Source organism: Megalops cyprinoides, chromosome 4 (assembly GCF_013368585.1).
Source record: "Megalops cyprinoides isolate fMegCyp1 chromosome 4, fMegCyp1.pri, whole genome shotgun sequence".
In the NCBI taxonomy this organism is placed as follows: Eukaryota; Metazoa; Chordata; class Actinopteri; order Elopiformes; family Megalopidae; genus Megalops; species Megalops cyprinoides.
This window is the reverse complement of record NC_050586.1, coordinates 16,055,207-16,074,863: the sequence shown is the minus strand read 5'-3', so window position 1 is coordinate 16,074,863 and position 19,657 is coordinate 16,055,207. Positions and strand designations below refer to the sequence as shown.

Below are 19,657 nucleotides of genomic sequence, written 5' to 3'. Positions count from 1 at the left end.
TTTTTTTTGAGATTTGACAGGTGGAAACAATACTCTTTTTTATCTACTGTGGGTGGCCCTCAAAAGGGCCTTTTTGTAGGATGCTTATAACATCGGTTGCCAGGGGACTGCACCCTCAGCAGAGAAGTAGGTAACAAAGGTCTCCCTCACACAAATTGTTTCCCGTGTGGCATTGTTGGTCCCTACTCTTCTGGCCTCCTGAAGTGCTGAAGCTCCCTCTGTACTGCTTCCATCCTTGTCCTTGTGGTCCTCTGCATGTAGTTGTGCAGTACACGGGTGGCTTTCACACAGGCTTCCACGTTTGCAGGGCTGATGCCGATGATGCGTCTGTACATCCACCACTGAGATGAGGGAATACCAAAGGTACGTGAAAGCCTGTAATTGAAGACCCTGTTCCCGCTGGAGAGGTTGGACCCAGGGAAGGGTCTCATGAGGTCTCTCTGGAGGGGAAAGGCCTCATCTCCCACGAAGACATGGGGCAGGGGTCCCATGCTCCTGGCGGCAGAGTGTCTTCAGGGAGATTGAGGGTGCCATCTCTCAGAGCCTGACCAAAGGGGGAATTGGCCAGAGTACCCCTGTTGCTGGTTTTCTCTAACTGCATATGTCCACCACACGGAAGCAGTACCCGGCATCCACAACAGCTAAGAGGACTATAGAAAAAGACCCCTTGTAGTTGTAGGAAAGTGATCCAGAATTCCCAGGAGCCTGGATCACCACATGCTTCCCATCAATAGACCCCACACAATTTGGGAAGTTCCAGCGCTCATCGAGTCTTCTTTGGTCAGAACAGGCATGTACTCCTCCACCAAAGAGTCCCAAATTTCCCTAGAGACATCAGCCACATGCTGTGTCCCAGACGATAGCTGTGGGCTATGGTATGGAAGGAGTCCCCAGTTGCCAGGAAACTATTTGAATATTAAGTTGTATAAGAGTATGTTGGAATATAAATTATGTTACTTCTTAAGTTAAAAGTTTGATAGTAATGCTCACTTAAAATAATCAGCTGTTTTATTTGAAAAAATGTTTTAATAGATAAATGTATTAGTTTTGTTGGCTTTTTATTCTACGGAATAGCTGCATTGAATTACACCTCCGGTAAAATAGTTTACACTCACCGTAGGCAAATGGTGAGCCATTCAGCTGGAGAAATGGGTTGCCGGTAATTTGTATCCATCCTGCCAATCTGAGGTGCCACCTTTACGAGAATACAAACATACAACTCCACGATGAATATAGCAAAGATGATGTAAATATAACATATAGATAAATATAAAATATAATATATATTTATAATATTTATTAGTATATACATTTAGAAAATTGATGCATCTCCTGTCAATACATTTGTAGCCCACTTCCTCAAAACTACATTAGCAACGCCCACAAGCTGGCTGCAAGCGACAGCTAGCCGACAGCGACACAGCGATTTGGCGACATACAGCGATAAAGTCATTGCAGGGTTAAACAGCAAGCGCAGGCACACAGGGGTGCACCAAAGAGTTTGTTGGCATAGACACAACAGCACTTACAGTAGTAAATCACATCAGCATTCTCTAGGATGATAATCTCATGTCAGGAAATTGTAATTTCTAAAATTCTAAAGCACTTGTTCTACAGTGAAAAGGTCAAGCTCAGTCATTCAGCAAATGGAATAAATAATAAAATATGGATAGATGGAGATTGCTTATCAAAATCTTGGCAGTATAGCTACATTATGCATTATGTCATGAGGGCCCAATCAATCAAAGGCCCACAGAGTCTAAATTTAAACTTATTTTATTTGAAGGCAGACAAAATCATTAAAATCAGTGGAATGCCCTTCATTTCATGCAGTTTTCAACTTATCCCACATTCTTTCAGTGTGCCACATCAAAGCTGCGCTATTTGTCTTGATCTGATCTAAATCTCATAATGCTATTTTGAGCCAGTAAAGTTTTTGATTTCCTATACTATTACAGTTCATGGGTTTGAGTCGGTTATCATAGTAACCATTATGCAGAGGCATTGCTTTACTTAATAAACCATCTTTCTCCCCAGTAAGAATTTGAATCCAATGGAGTTTGCATAAAATGGCTGATACTCACCAGATACAGACTTGATAGCAAATGTCCAAACACAAGCATAAAAATGCAAGCATGAGTTCTGTTTTATTTTTCTGACAGTACGAAACCAAAGCATTTTTGGTCAGGGAATACACTCCTATGATTTTGCTTCCACAATTTCCAATGTGCTGTATGTCTGCATGCCAACTGCAAAGAAAATATCAGAGGGTCAAGTGAAAAACAATTGACATGTTTGGGGCTGCATACTTTTGCAAATGATATTTCTGAGTAGGCAGATGTTATGAAAATGGCATTTTCAGCACACCGAATGAGTCAGTCCAACAAAGCCAGAAATGTAGTACTCTCTGGCCACATGGAAACGAAACAGTCTAAGTTCGCAAAGCAAATTCTTTGCAACAGTCTAAAAGGAATTGCAAAGATCTGTTACATTACCATTAGACACAAACAGTGTAAGATTAATGACATCCCCAGACCAGTTTAGGCGCTACTTACATTTTCACATAACACAGAGGTTATTATTGGTTGTGGCTATTGTTATGATTATCATTATTATAAAACATGTTTACTATGTTACATAGTGAAAAATCATATCCTGAGAGGGCATTACCTGGGACTGAACTGACCCACTGCCTCTGTCCAATCCATTTTTCTCTTAGTATAATTCCACTCACTGCTTTTAAGGGAATGTGGATGGCATTTATGGCTGTAAATTACACCAGGGATATACCTTTCTGGTGATATCATTGATGAAGACGACCACGTGAGGGATCAGTGAGAAAAGGGGGGGGTAAGCATACCTTAAAATGATCTAAAATACATTAAGCTTTTACTGCAGTGTAACTGTTTAATAATTTGTACATCATAATTCTCTTGCTACGTCAAAGCTAAGATCATTATCATCATGACAGTGAACTCAATGTACAAGAATCACTGGTGCAAGAGTCTGTTCCTTACAAAGAGTAAAATTGTTTGTGTGAAGCCATGCAATATCATGAGAAATGCTGCTCTTCAAAGAATCAGCTGTTCACATGACTCAAATCACCTTGGGCATATACCAAACATCATGAGTGTGTTCTATGTAGAGGTCAAACCTTTGGCCAAGTGTCTCTTGATGTGTAATGAATAGTACACATGGTTACCTACGACAGATGACTGCATTATTGCTGATGATTGAAAATCCTTTTGCATACAGAACAGGGCGTTGTTTCTTTCCAAGAGATTTTAGAGGCTGGGAAGATCTAAAGGGGGGTGGCTTTTCCTTAATAAAACACAGATATCGTGTGGCATGAGAGCAAAATTTTAAGGCTGTTCAAAGAAACACCAACCCGCACATACAAAAAAGAAAACACTACACTTCATCAGAATATTAGGAAACATTTAATAACAGGTACATCCTGAATATAATTCAGGCAAGTGCAATACCTTATGATGTCATTGTTATCTTTAAAAAGGGAATACACCATTGATTTCCATCTTCTGGAAATATACATGAGCATTTGGTCAAGCATACCAGAAACATTATGTCTAAAATTGCACATGTTCTTTAAACATTTCCATCCATTTATTTATCTGTTTTTGGTACAAACACATTACATTCATTCCATACAAAATACATTCAAAGCCACACCTCCACCTGATAGTATCCTAGGCCAAAAAATTAGTAGCAATCCTCCCTCTCATTTCCTCGCATTACAAATAGTGTTTTAATCGATTTCATGTATGCAATATAAAAATAAAAATATATGAAACATACTGAAATACATTTTTCTATTTTATGATCCAGAGAATATTTTTGTCTCCTCTTTTTTGGAGGGATTTGAACATAGCTTCCCACTTCACAGAGGGTTTGTATGGAATCTGTGTTTCATCAGAATGTACTGTGACAGTTTCACACTTAACATCTGCATATTATGCTACTGTGATGTATAAAGTATAATCTGATATATCTATACCTATAATCATTAAAAGGAAACAGGACAAATCTACTTCAGTGCTACTAAGCAGTAAAAAATAATCTCTGCTACCATAGGTATCTCAAAAAAATAAAAAATCAATTTTTTATGGTGTTAAAATAAATGCTAACCAGAAGGCCAGTTTAACTGGAAACTGCCAGCAAGTTTTTGGAAGTTCAGTGAAAAAATAGTTATTTTAGATGCTATCAAACATCTTCAGCAGAAAAAATGAGTAATGCATGTTATTGTTCCTCTTTCTTGACATCAACAGGGAGCATATTTTGGAGTTTGATCACAAAGTGGAATGAAAAGTGAATAAACAGGAAATAAATAACACTATACTGTTTGCTTAGCCCCTATTCACCCGGAACAATTCCAGCCAAAGTTTCAAAGCCGTGAGTGCTGTGTTACAGGGTTAATAGTAAACCTTGTGAGGGGGGAGGATACCTGTCTGGACTCCAGTCAACAGTCAAAAGAAATATAACATCTCAAAAATGTGTGCGTATCATTTATGGTACTTTCAAAACACTATCAAGATCCAATCTTTCAGGCAAATGGACACCAGTATACTGTGCCGTACACTAACTTTGCAATGATCAGATCCTCACATACAAAAACCCATTTCTTTCTAACGCCCCTAGAAGTGGAACAATATCAAAGGGGTATTTTAGTCACCGTATCTGAGGCCATAGCTCTGTGAGAAAATTAAGGTATATTCAATATATTGATTTAATAGCAATACAAAAACTTTCAGGGACGCTGTGCCAGTGATGAAGACAACAAGGTTATCAATTTTCCAGCCTATAATGTGTACAGCTATACCTGTTATTGTTTACTGTACCAATATATCATTATATATAGATAAACCATGGTAACCTGTTAACAATTATTAAGTCAATAACCTCTCACCCTCTGACTAAGGGTCTTAAGCGAATCACAACTCTGGCATTACAGGAAGGCACCTCAAAACCATTACGCCAACCATGTGCTGAGAGAACGTGAATATCATGAGGTGCCATTCAGGAGAGAACAAGGTCTGATAATTGTTCATTTTTGTGTATAGTCGTGAAATAATTGCACAATCTATTCAACATGCACTGTGCAGGTCAATGTGTTTGACGGTCTGGGTATAATTGCTCTATCTCTATCTGCTAGACAGAATCAGTCAACAGAGCATGGGATTGATCAATTAGCAAGAAGCTCATTTATACGGCAGAGTAAAATATGACTCTGGTTCTTCCAAGCTGCCAGCTATCTCAGTTCTCTTGTAATCAATGCTGTCTGTTTTTGGACAGGCTAAATAATATTTCAAAATTTTATAAGGGCTGTAATTATGCAGATCAGTATTTCTTTTGTTCCCTTGGTGGGATTGTCATTCATTTATTGTAAAACTGCCAGTCACAAAAAACCAGGCAGTCCCTTTCAGAGAGTCTCTGTGAGTTGAGTTTTTTATGTACCATTTATAACTGTCCAACAATGGTTTCATTTGGTGCCCTGAAAAGACTTTTAAAAATGACTCAAGGTTGGGAACTGCAGCAGCGTGTTAGAGAGTAAAGTCTGTACATAGTCAGTTAGTTACCCAGTGCTTTATATACTGTATATAGTTATGATGACACTTTGGGGGGAAGGGACTTTTCTTGCAAAGTCTGAGAAGCAGAAGAAAACACTAGAAGTCTGGTACTTTCCCTGCTCATTCCCCCACCCTCACCCCCCCCTGGGGATGACACCAGCAGAAGGAGGGGTCAGTAGGCCCTTGTCTTTCCTTCAACTCCCATTCAGTGCAGTAACAGCACTGCCTTGGATTTCTGTCAACTTTAGCTGTTCTGCTTCAGCACTTTGAAATGTGGGATGCCAGTACTGAAAACAGAATGTTTGTGCATTTTAACTGCCAGAAGAGTACATAGTCAAGGAACAGGATTGTCAACACCCAATATTGGACATACAGCATGTCATAACTTCTCCATCCAGGTAGCAATTAAAACATCATCCTAAAAAATATGTGGATTTCATTGTGAAGATCTCAAATGCATTCGTAAAAAGAGCACATTTGTTTTCTGAATGGGTAATAGCAGCACCCTCCTCATGTGAGTCCACAATGTACATACATAAATATATTCATATAGCTTTTTCTGCTTTCCAGTCAATAGGTGAAAGGTGAGAAGGAATTGGCTGCAAAATAAAACAGCCAGAATGTATTTGGATGTACCCCCAAATATCGTCATTTAACAAGCAACAACTCAATTTAAGGCATGAACTTCACACACACCTGTGCATCAGAAGGAACACTCACACTTCTCAGCAGCATCCAAAGCATCAAATGCCTGCAATTACAACCCTGCTCCCACCCAAGAGTGCTGTGCTAACTGCGTGCTCATCACTATTGCAAACTGCCATCCTTAGACGGCACTGATATCATGAAGTGTGCCGATTGCTCTTTTTTTTTTTTCTAACATTCTTTCTAAGGAAGAAGGGATTGGGAGGGTGGAAAAGAGAGACATAACGTGAGTTGGAGGGGGGGGAGGAGGGTGTATCATCTCGGACGATATTCCTCTGGCACTCCCGACAGCTTCCTCCTCTTCAACTCGCTGTCCACCGTCTTGATGAGGTTGTCGATGGCGGTCCGCATCTCGGGGGTGTAGGGGTCGTACTCCAGCTTGCGCAGGCCAGAACGCTTGAAGTTGCCGTCTTTCTGGCCCTCCACGCACAGCAGGCGGTCCTCAGACACCTCCAGTCCCAGGAAAAGTACCATGTTCTTCAGGTGGGTGAAGAGGTCCCTCTTCAGCTCCTCGAAGTGGACCACATGCACGTTCTTGCCGTACTTCAGCCAGTCCAGCGTGTGGGAAGCCCACCACGGAGCGTAGTTCTTCACAAACTCCGGCCACTCTGCAGCAGGGTAAAAAAAACATGCAAAGGGTTTTACACACCAAGAACTAATGACCAGTTTCAGAAAGCATTAATTACCACAGTAATTCGTTTTTCCATATACAATATAAAAAGAAAATATGCACACTACAAAAGAAAGTAATCTTGTCCAGCAATGAAAAGAATCAACTGGCAGAGCACGGGACTGAGGTGGTCACTATTAAATGTTATTCCAGAAATACAGTTTGATCCTATGTCAAAGACTTACACTTGCTATATGCATAATGGGGTTCATACTCTTTTTTAAGCAATAGCAGGGGGCACCTTCTGTAGCACTTCATGTGGTTTATATTTAGAGTTTGATACATGTCCGTGACTTTTACCAAACAGCAATAGTCTTTCCATTTACCACTTTGTGCAACTTCCTCTGGAACACAAAATCACTGGGATTTGTTATATGGAGTGAGATGAGACAAGGCTGTCTGCAGACCAGCTTGATGCCTAAATGTCACAAGTACCAAAGCAGACATTTTAGCACTGGACCTAAGTGACAATCTCATCTCACAGATTAATCTGAGATCTCGAAGCAAAAAAAAAAAAGGCTTTTGACTGTAAATTATTTGAAGCTGAGTTGGCTAATTAAGTGCAGAGGAATGATTATGATGTTTGCATATAAAACACATTGCATTGCGTGAGATTTTATCACAGGAGACTGTGAGGTAATTACAGAAAAAGGAGGGAAAAAAGAGCCAGAGGAGCCGAGTGAGCACAGGAGCAGCAGCGAGCAGAAAGCAATAAGTGACAAAATTCAAATTCAAAGAAATGCCACATCTCCCCATCTGATTACCCCACAGGGATCCCTGTGTAGAAGACACACCAGCATTGCCATCTAATTAAGCCAAGAAAATGTTCCCCCTTTCTCCCCTGCGCGCGAATCATCAAACGCTGAAGTTATTTCATTTAGCAGAACTGGTGTAATTCACCAGTGTTGTCGCTCCTCGTAAACCTTTTCCTGGGATGCCACCCTCCAGATATTAAATTAACGACATGGAACAAAGCAAGTTTTAGTCTTTTATGGCCATACCTGGACTCTAGGTGGCTGAATATTTACTGCAGGGGTGGAAGGGGCAGGGCAATGTAACAGTCTTGACAGGAATCTACAAGGGTAATGTGCGACTGTTAGGCAATGGATTCAGAGAGAAGGTCGGTCACCATTTATAGAGCCATGTCTCATCTGTTCACCTTCTACCTTTAAAATCATTTCTGAATCCATTTTTTTCAGCCAGGCAAGATGCTGCTGGGAAATGTGTATCTCAGTTCTCAGGGGAGAAAAGTTTAAAATGAAATTCTTCTGAGTTAGCAGTGTGGTGAAAAGAATTTAAATGAGCAAGCTGCACATAGCAACCGCAAACCTCTTAAAATCCTGAGGTTGAACCCATTCCTGTTGACATAACAGACTAACTGCATTGTAAGTTTGCGCAGTCCCTTCAATCCATTTGCGGGTGCTATTGGATTGAATCGAACACATAATCCCATGGATATGTCAACTATCTGCGCTTATGGTTTTGTATAGGAGCTGTTTTTTTTTCTAGTGGTCTTGGATTTCTTCAAGGAACACAGTGTCACTGCAATAATCATGATGTTATCTGTACTTCAGACTCCAGTCCTTGAGCCAAATCTTGTGAGAATTCACAGCTGCCCCCGTGCTCAACTCAGCACAATGTCACTTTGACTTAAAAAGCAGACCTTCAGAGACAACTGGCAGCTGTCAAAACCATTTTTTTACACTGAGCCCATGTCCTCTCTGCCCTGAAAAAGAATCATTAGTGATGGAAAGAAAAATGTGTCGTCTCTCTCCCTTCCCTGACCCACAATTTTTGGGTTTATTGGCCTGTAAAGGCAGTTGCACACTTAGAAAAGTACTAGGGTCTGCATGTCTTCATCAGTCTCAGAGGAAAATCAATCTAACAAGCTACAGAGTCACAGGACATCTGACATTAGAGGATGTTGCCATAGCTACAGAAGTAGATGGAAAAAGTGTAGCTATAGAGAATTATCTCTCAAAAAGTCAGGAGGTACCAAATGGAAAACACACTGTTTCTGATGAGGGCATAATAATGTTTCCAGTTAACAAATATATAGAGAGCAACATGGGGAAATATATTTCCGCTTTAGTCTGATAACTGAAAAAGGTTTCCCAGCCAAGCAGGACTTAAAATAAAATAAAAGACAGGGGAAAAGAGATACTGGAGAATCAATCAATCTCTATGACTACACTTTCTATCGTTTACAGTTGGATGTCATTTGATCCCTTTTGTTCTTTCTCTATTGGTACTTTATGTTAGTCTGTCCTGGATGTACTGTATTACCCTGTGATACTCTATGGTCTATTATGTCCCAAGTTCTATGTTGTTCAGGCTGTCATTGGATAATGCTTACATGGTGGAAACTGTCAGTACTCCAGCCTGAGCGGCTGGTTTCTCCCTGTCTGTCAGTGTGGGTGTGTCTTTTGTTTTTTTTTTTTCCCGTGCATGTGCTTTTGTTTTGTTTTCAGCCATCGCCCCACCTCCTGTCCTGCCTAGCTGCCCTGCTGCCACGCCCACCACCTGAAGCCCACCCTGCATACCTGTTCCCTGTTCTCTCATCACCAGCCCATGTATTTATACCCTGCTGTTTCCTTTGCCTGATCGTCTCAGCTTTATTCCTGTGTTGTTCTTGCTGTTTGTTGGGTTTGATCTGTTTGGCTTTTTGACTCTGCCTGTTCCTAATTCTCCCTTTTTGCCTGCTGTTTTTGATACTATGTTTTCCCTGTGGATTTTTTGGTTACTGACTTCGGACTGGTTTTTTAATTACGTTTTGCCTGTGCGCTTGGACCTGTAATTAAAGGATCTCTTTTAATGCCTGTTTTGTCTACGCCTGGGTCCTTTCCCTGACAACCCTGACAGTAAGAGTCTTATCCCTGAATTCAATCAAGTTTGGATAGTTAACAAATAACAAAAATGAATGAAAATAATGCTTCCCTTGTGAAATATTGAAACTTAAGGATAAATGTTAATTAATTTGAAGGATTTATAAATATTTATCATATGATAATAACAATGTAGCCAGTGAAGCTGTGACCACCTTAACCACATGACATTCAACTTCTACTGAGACATGATAAGACAGCAGCATCCAATTAAATTCCCTCATTCCAATGGAATTCATGTGACTCTCTGTAATATACCTACACACACAGTGAGCCATATTAAATCCAGTTCATAGACCTTCAGTATGAAGGCCTATGATCTGAAAACAGCCCCTTATTCCCTCCATTACTACATTAGAGTATTTTCCTCTTCAGGAATAAAATGGAGAGGGCTGAATTCAAGCAGGGAACAAAATCACTTTTCATGGCCCTCAAATCTGTTGGAAGCATCGAGACCTGACACCATATACTCTCAAAAAGTTGTGGCCTTACATTAAACTCTATTATTCTGTGGCACAATGTGCATCGTTCCTCTCAGGATTTCATGAAAGGCATCTTTCTATACCTTACATCTTTCTGAAAGTACTATGCACACAGAAGAGGCCTTGGCAAAAGCACTTTGGCAAAAGTGACATCAACATTGCAATTTTGCAGATTTTTAATATCACGTATTCGTTCAGAGAGGCAGACAGGCTCTCTGATTCAGTCAGACACCTACTCACAAACACATGCATGCAAATCCTGTGGTATGAGCAGCAATTTCCTGGGACTTTGCACAATGGTACAAGCTTCAGCCAAGTCCTTGATGGCACAATAGTGTCAGAGAGCTTTTGAGTTCTCGTTTCAGCTGAATTATGAACTAATACTGAGAACATCTTGGGGGGGGGAAAGTGAGAGAGCAGCTTCAAAACCACAGTTTCCTCCACTGACAATTCACACAATTAGTCAAATGGCCTCTCTCCGTGTGCAATGATAGTCACAAGCCTTTCACATGAATTTAAGAATTGTAATTAAGAATCTGTAACTGGTCCACATGGTTGAATCCTTGAAATTCAAAGAGTTTTCAAAACAATACAGGAATAAAGTTTTACAAATGCATTATGAACTAATACTGAGAACATCTTGGGGGGGGGAGAGTGAGAGAGCAGCTTCAAAACCACAGTTTCCTCCCTCGCCCTCCGTCCAGCGTGCTCTACACATGAAACTGACTGCATGTGACAGCTGCCACTGTCCCCTTTATATGCATACCCACTGCACAAACTACTTCACACATAACAGGCAACATTCAATGACTTATATTGAATATAATATATAATATGGCTTATATAGGAAAAAATGTATTTTTAATTTACAAAACATTCAGTGCCTTGCAAAAGCATCCAACCCCTTGTTCAGTTGTCACAATCAGAGTTCTTCTGATCTACATAACCAACACCACACATTCAAAAAATTATAATGGGTAAATAAATTAAAAACACAAACAGAGCAGTTTTGATTGCATTCAACCCCTTATGGCAAACCTAAATTAGGTGAACTGCAAAAAAACATGCACTGACAATTCACACAATTAGTCAAATGGCCTCTCTCCGTGTGCAATGATAGTCACAAGCCTTTCACATGAATTTAAGAATTGTAATTAAGAATCTGTAACTGGTCCACATGGTTGAATCCTTGAAATTCAAAGAGCTTTCAAAACAATACAGGAATAAAGTTTTACAAATGCACTAATCAGGCGAAGGGCATACAAAATTCAAAGTCACTGAATATCCCTCTGAGAGCAGGTACACTGAGCAGTAGGAAGTGTGAGGTGTATTGTACCACCCAGATACTTCCTATATCAGGCTGTCCCTCCGAATTGAGATGTCGGGCAAGAATGAAACTGGATAGGGACGCCAACAAGGACTTTGAGAGACCTACAAGTTCAATGGTTGAGATGGGAGAAAATGTTCATCAGTCAGCAATATCCCAGTTACTGCATAAAGCTGATCTGTTTGGCAGAATGGCAAGGAGGAAGCCATTACTGAAAAAAAATTCAAATCCTGCACAAAATTTTCAATGAATCATTTAAGTGAAACTGCAAACATACTGCAAATGGTTCTTCCTTAGACAACACAAACACAAACTTCTAAATTCAACACAGTGCATTCATCTGCACCCAACACAGCACGTCACCCAATCTCTCAATCATGGTGGTGGCAGTTTCATATTATGGGGAGGCTTCTCCTCGGTAGGGAATGGGAAGCCTGCCATGGTGTAGGGGAGAATGGATGGATCAAAGGAGGGGCACATCCTAGAAGAAAAACTACTTGTCTTCTAAAGCCCTAATCTGGGACAAAAATTTACCCTTCATCAGAACAACGACCCAAAGCACAAGGCCAAAGCTACACTGGAATGACAAATGACTAGAAAATTAATGTCCTGTCCCAGTCAAAGTCTGGATGTGAATCCAATTATCTCTGGCAAAACTTAAAAATTGCTGTCAATCATGGTCAAGTATGGTAAAAATTATATAAAGATTCACAGCTGTAACTGCTGCCAAAGGTGCTACTCAGGGGGGTAATGCTTATGCAATGAACATTTCCGTTTTTCCTTGGAATTTTTGCTGACATTAAGAAATCTCACCCGTAAGTGTTCAGTTTGAGCATTCCAGGTTTTATTACAAATATTCAATGTAAAACATGTTCAAAAATTCATATGTTATGCATATTGTCACGTGCGACGCATTGTGCGTGTGGGGTCTGAGCCGTCTGCGTCTTGGTTTTCCTCCCGCTCTCCTCACTCGCTACTCTCCTACGCAGGTATCCCGCTGCCTTGTGTCCCGCCTCCTCGTTCCAGCCCCGCCAACCAGAGACGGAGTGCCACAATTTAAAGATGCCGGTTTCTTGGAGTGGAGTTCTCGCTATTTCGATCCTTTGTGTGATTCACTATTTACAAACTTGCTGTACCATGTTAGACTTTGTTTCGTTTGTGACTTTGATTGTGGACTGTGTCTCGGTTTTGTTGCATCGTGGGAGGAGGGCAGGTAAGGTGGGGGATCCCTGTGTTAGTGTTCACGTTGTGTAGAGTCAGGTTAGAGGCAGGTGCCACCTTTGTATTTTTTGTTTCTAGGTAGTGTAGTTAGGTTTTTGTTTGGCCCTGCCACCCTTTTTATTTTTGCAGTCAGTTGTATGTTTTGGATGAGAGTGTTTAGGGTTCATTATGTTTTGTTATGTTCTTTTCATTGGCACCGTCTGTTGTCCTCTCCCCTTTTCCCGTGTATATTTGTTATTGTACATATTGTAAATAGCTACTGTAAATATATCGCACACCCTTGTACACTGCTCCCGTGTCTGTGCTTTTTCCGTCTCTGCACCGTCCAAGCCAGCAGTGGTTAGTGCTTTCTTTTGTGTTGCGTCCCTCACCCAAACCCCTGGACGCCATTACACATCTGGGACGTAACAATACGTTTGCATGTGCATAATATATGCATATGTTTATGTGTATGTTTAAACATATGTATATGTTTATTCATATGTTTAAACATGCATATATTATTTGTAATTTAACAAAATGTGACATCATTGGTAGGGAGTGCAGAAGCAGTAGAATCAGTTCCCATTAGTGCAGCAAATCATAAACTTCTTTGCCAGAAATCAAAACCATATCACATTTTCATTTGTCTGCACATGGTCCAGCCACAAGCTGCCTGTATACTTCCACTCTGTGTTTATTCTCATAACTGAACAAAAAGAAAGCAACTGCTTTCACAGAAGGTGGGGCTTGCTGCTGTGTGGTAGACTATCTGCAATAAAGCTGCATTTACTGTAAAGAAGGCTAATGGCACTGCCACATCTTAGTATTGATGGCTGGCAATGTGCAATTTGTAATTCTTTTAAAAAGAATATTTTAATTATTTTTTTTAGTTTGTATGTAAGCATTATTCATGATTCATATGTATCATCCATTTTTTGGATAAATGAAATGCTTCGTTTTGGACGATAACTCTTATAATTCCTTTTGGAATCATTCTTTGCAATAAATAGAAAGTTTTCATGAGGAAACTACTTTTAAATTCACACTTAGATTATTAGATTATTTTAGGTTGTTACTCTTACATTTATATTTTACTCTTACTCAGGTTTGTTTATTAATTTTATAAATAGAGTTTTATTGGCATTTAAATTCACATAAAGAATATGTAATGCTACCTGATATCTTGCAGGTATTGGATGCAAAATCCATATTGGCATAGTGCACAAAATGAACTGTTAGCTACTATACAAAGGGCTTTCAAGAGGCCTTGAATTGCAAGAATATATTGTGACAAACTGAAGTTGTAATTAATTAGTCCATTTGGCCCACCTTTTTCATCCATGCTACCATACACAGTTGGCGTCAGCCTGTTCTGCATGAATTCTGTAAGGCTTTTTTTCAGACCAATATAATAAATTTGGCTTCCAACTGTTATTGAATCAAATTCGACTTGATTCATATTTAAATTACAGACAGCCAACATGTCATAGCTATTCCTGTGAGTGAAGGAACCAGACAAATCAAACTGCCAATAAAGTAATGGCAAAAAAAACAGAATCCTTACCTTTTCCCCTCCAGTGAGCCTGTGAGGCAAAGCCAATATGGCCGCCATATTTGCGGTTGAACTCAGCCATAAGGGCTTTGTAGGGGTTGCGGATCATCAGGATACTGGAATCAAATGCTTCAATTTCCTTTTTGCCACTCTCATGAGTCTTGATGCAGATAGTTCTCCCACTCCTCCAGTGATCACGCTCCCCTTTAAAACCTTTCAGGAGAGGGAAGAACAGACCGCATCAGCTGTTTCATACTCACAAATTCCTATTAGTCATGTATAATCCAAACCATGGAGGAGCGCACTGAGCATGCTCTTTACCCAACCTGCTCCAGTATACATATATGCTCCTTTCGAACTTCGGTTTCACACATAATTTGTATGCATAAAAACCATAAAGAAAGCTTCTACTTACATCTGAAATCACACCCATGGTGTACTTTGTATTCTCATTAAAAAGGTAGCAATTTAAAAGCTATGCTTCACAGAGCTAATCTCCAAATTACAGTGTAAATATTTATCATCCTTTATGTCAGATTGGCCTATTAGTACTGCTAATTAGAGTTAATTAGACAGAATTAGATTCTGGATGGATTTTAAAAAAAGGCTCAATACTCAGCAAAAGCTCAGAGGCCATACACAACAAGAAGTGCTGCTACTGTACTGAGATGAGAACTCTAGGAAAAGGTAACCTTTGTTGTAAAGGGAGCCATCAAAGTAGTAGCTGCCAGTGTAGAAACCAGTTGCCAGCTCAATGAGGTGCCGGGCCCAGGTGTTCCCTGCGCCAGGGAAGCTAGCCAGAGCCATCAGCTGCTTGGAGCGTGCTGGCAGGAAACGGCGGTCCATACAGCGATTGTCTGGGACAGACAGAAAACAGGGAGAGAGAAAGAACAGGATGCGTGCGCTGACAGAAACAATGTGACCAGTCTAGAGCAAAATGCATTCTTCACATCTGAGCTGCCTTGTAATCTCTCTGCTTAAAAAACACTTAGATCTATTTCCCACGAGACAACCAAACTCGATAAATGCACTCAGATTGCCTCTCCTCTCTCCACTGTTTATGAAGAGCAAGGAGCTGAACATAGCTATGACTGGGCAATCAGAATATATACACTCTTAGGCTCTCTTTTTAAGATATTAGTATACAAATAGTATACAAAAAATTCACTGTGTATTGCTATAGAATGCCAAAAAAAATGGACTAAGAAAGATCAGGGATTTACAAAGCAGTCACAATGGGTCAATCTTGTACTTAACTGTTTTTTGGGGGATTGTATAATTGTGCACTTTTGTCCTTAATACACATCACATGTAATGTTTCACATCCATATGCATTACTAGGACAAACAGTCCAAAATTTGGAGGAGATTTGGTAAATGAGGTCCATTAAATATTCCACTGAATCTGTTAAAGCTTAGGATAAGCACATGCCAAACACTTGTGCAGAATGATTAGGTCCTCTGAATATAAGGTGTTAAGGCTGGCTTTTTCAGAGAAATATATTCTTGTGTCAAGTTCGACAAACACAGTAATTTTTTTATTTGGAATGTTTTATATGGATTTATTTGTTGTTATTATATACAGGAATCAAATGAGCCATACTACACATTGGGAAAATATAAAAATTGTTTTACCTTTTGGTATATTCTTCTGTACCAGCTTTGCAACAGAGTGACACCCTATGATAATTAGTTTGAGACTGTGCACCTGCTGCACCAGATCATCCTACTCTTGTTCAAATTATGGTCTGCTATACACAAACTCTTTCTCTTTTAAATCTCCTCCAGGAAGCCATAGGTGGCAGTTTTTAATAGTTTCATCCTTTTTAGTCACACATTTCACTTTGGGTGTATAATTTTGTCTTTGTGACTACATTGCACCACTAATGTAAGCACGTTTCATGTTTCCTTCCTCCTTGTGCGATTTAAGATTGTGTCCATTGTGCTTTACATATGATGGTGTGTAGTTGTCTACATAAACACCAACAACCTGTTTTGCATTACTAGTCTTAGTTAATTGCTTGCTAACCTCACAATACCTGCAACCAGATTGAGCCTCAATTTCATCATTATCCTATCTCTTTTTATAAAATGGGGCCCACAATATTTCAAGGCCAGCAGAAAACTACTGCAGTTAATTACTGTTGACTGGACATGCAGCCCTGCCATGCAGTCAGCCATGCATGTGTAGCAGGGACAGTCTGCATTGTCTTTTTACTAGATGTTATGTGGGTCAGTGAGCAAGCAAGTTTCGACCCAAGGTTCTCGCTGCTCACGCTCAACCCTTACGGCCAGCCAGTTGAGCTAAAGGCAATCTGGCCCTAGCTCTATCGGAAACAACCAAGTCTCAGGCAGTGACGTAACTGTGGTAACTGCTCGGCTACCTGCTACCTACAACCCTACAGGCTTTACGCAGGGCTCACACAAGCTACTCACTTCAGCTCTGCTACACATGTCATTTGTGAATGGATGCTATACATGTTGAGTCTTCATCAGTTTTCCACAAACAGGCCTTAATTACCAAGAAGAAAAGGACAGTACAGCTTAACCAGGGGATATAAACATTTTAGCAGCAATGGCATTTCAAGGGTTTTCTGTACTCAATGTACTCAACTAAATCAGAAATTAAGTAAACTGACAAAATGTACTGAAGCGACTGTAAATTTGCAGGTCTTCTACATGCTCAAATACAAACATAAGCATATTAAGTTATATAATGAAACTGATGTTGAAATTTATTCAAGCTGCTTTTAAAAAAAATCACCACACCACTTGTTCCTTGCCAACCCTGCTATCGCCATTTCATCTGTTGTTTGCAGAGCATGAAGTATGAGCTATGTGTGACCGAAAATTATTTATCTACCCTGGTATGAGGAGATAAGGGCAAAAGAGCTGCTTTACTTCCTTCCAGAGTGTATTCCCCAGACCCAAAGCAGATTCTTCCATTTGTACTATAGAGAATGGGGACAAGTCTCCAAAAGCCCTTGCAAGTTGGAGACGGGTTGGTGTGCATATGCCAATACTGGACTGGCGTATGGCGTAAGCTAGCAGATGACTAAGTTAATCCACTTTGGGGCAGGTGGCTTCTCCAAATGACATAAAAGAAGGAAGTCCACGAATAAGCCTCATTCCATCTCTGTCACTTCGTTTTCCCATATGACTGTTGTCTTCATGAACCAGTGCTGAGGTGCTTGTTGGGAAGTGAAAGACCTGAGTCGTGGAGCTTACAGAGCCCTAGGAGAGGACAGCCTTTCATAAAACCTCCAACCTTGCCAAAACCTCACAGTCACATGCACTGCTAACCACATTTTGTCATTATGGAGAGCCATTGCACAACGTATCCAAGCCAAAGGCATTTCCACTGCGATGTACACAACACCAGGTTTACTCCAGTGTTGCTATGCATTCTGACTGTCATGGGACTAAAAGTGGTTTTGGTATCGATATTGCTTCTGGTGGCATTACCTTGCACCTGTGTCTGGTACACCAGAAAGTATTCTTCTGTGCCACAGCTCTCAAACTCTTCCCCAGGACAGCGCCTCAGGCAAAGCTCCTCATCCTCGCGCTCATGTAGAGTGAAGCGGGGCGTGGGGAAGCCACAGCGACAGTAATCGCCCGCCAACACTGCCAAAGAAAGCTCCTGAGGGACACAAAACCAAGCATTCAAAATGTTTTCTTACCGTTCATGTCCAGGGCTATGCTGGGTGACAGATTTCACCCAATAAAATGTTCCTACTTGAATATACTTTTCCTTCAGTTCATCATGCCACACTTACAGATCATAGACCCTGCTGTTTCATACTTTTATGAATACTAAGATAATGAAACTGTCCAAGGTTTAGGATGATGTTAGAAACATAATTTAAACATAATTCCAGATGACTGGAGTAACCAATGTGTTGAGATATACAGTATGGACATAGCATGCAATGGTGCAGAAGCAAGTGTAAGAACAGAGTTAAGACAGAAAGTTAGCAGCAATAAGAAACTTTCAGTCTATATGTATCTGAAGCTTTTCCACAGTTTAGAGACGGTTTCCATAGAAACTACAGTCTCCAGCAACTTCAATCAAAATTTCTGAGCCAAAACTGGGAAACAGGTATGGGTCTGACACAGGCACCACCTGCAGTGTGCTGCTGAGGACACAGTGCCAGCCACTCTTACTGCTGGAATAAGGAGAGATGCAGGATGCATGCATGTCCAAGCCAACTCGAACCAAATCCCGGAGTGGAGGGAGAAGATAGAGCCTGCTGAGACATCTGTTGCAGCGCACTTCAGCACATTTCAAAACAAAGGCCACACAAATGAGTCACCCCGGGCAGCTGGCTGAGTCAGAGCCAGCTTCCCCCTACACGACTGTGCCTGTGGATCTACCCCTTGGCAGATTCATTGAAGATGCCCCAGATTGAAAGCAGTCACTGAAGATTCCAATTCTTATATTTGGCAGCTGGTAGACCCAGCCCCAAAGCAGCTCATTTGAGGGTACAGTTGGTAGAATTGTGCTGAAGCAGTGTAAAATGTCTTGAGCTGAGCTGATGTTTAACCCATAATACTTCAGGTGATGCTCCATCTCACAAGTGGCAGGTGATCAGCCTTTTACATGGTCATTATGCAGTCTATTCTTGCCAGGGCAGGCAAAGTGCTTTTGTATTTGAGGGATCGCTCACACACGCTTTACCTTTTCTGTGCAGAAGTCCACACACTTGTCCACAGACATGTTCGCGATGATGGTGCTGACGGGGAGAGCCAGGGTGATGTTGTCGGGTTTCCTGAAGCATCCTTTAAAGATGGCGCTGCCGTCTGAGAGCACAAGGGCAACACAAACAGGGAAGAAAAAAATCAGGTCCAATTCAGGTCATTTGCTTTACAAACAGCTTTCATGATTCTCACTGTACACAGAGACATAACTGGTGGAATTTAATGACATGCAAACACAAGGCATTCGTCTTGGAAACCGATAATAGGAGTCCTATTATTAGAATCTGCAGGGAACCTGCTACTGGATTGTTTTTTACTCCTACAGTCTTACTGACCATCACTGTGTTCACAAATAGGAGGAGGAGGAGGGGAGTGGTGCGTTATAGCTCTCTGAGAGGGTTGTGATCAGACAGGAAACACCCCCGCACAAACATTCCGTGCTGCTGTAATTAGAGTTGCAACACAGGTGGCAAAACTGGGAGAGACTGGGGAAAGTTAGTCATCTTCTACGGAACAGAAGAAATGGAATTTCAAAGCGACAAAGGCCACTG

General features: G+C 40.7%; 1 protein-coding gene across 1 annotated transcript in view; it reads right to left on the bottom strand.

The window, feature by feature from the left end:
- Nucleotides 1-6,228: 6,228 nt before the first annotated feature.
- Nucleotides 6,229-19,657, bottom strand: part of wscd2 (WSC domain containing 2) — a 57,930-nt gene continuing 44,501 nt past the window's right edge. The window contains exons 7-11 of the mRNA XM_036527049.1: nucleotides 19,087-19,208; nucleotides 17,874-18,048; nucleotides 15,102-15,266; nucleotides 14,422-14,622; nucleotides 6,229-6,898 (exon numbers count right to left, since the gene is read on the bottom strand). Of these exons, the coding sequence (XP_036382942.1) occupies nucleotides 6,546-6,898; nucleotides 14,422-14,622; nucleotides 15,102-15,266; nucleotides 17,874-18,048; nucleotides 19,087-19,208 (1,016 nt within the window). The 3' untranslated portion in view covers nucleotides 6,229-6,545. The remainder of the gene's footprint in view (nucleotides 6,899-14,421; nucleotides 14,623-15,101; nucleotides 15,267-17,873; nucleotides 18,049-19,086; nucleotides 19,209-19,657) is intronic.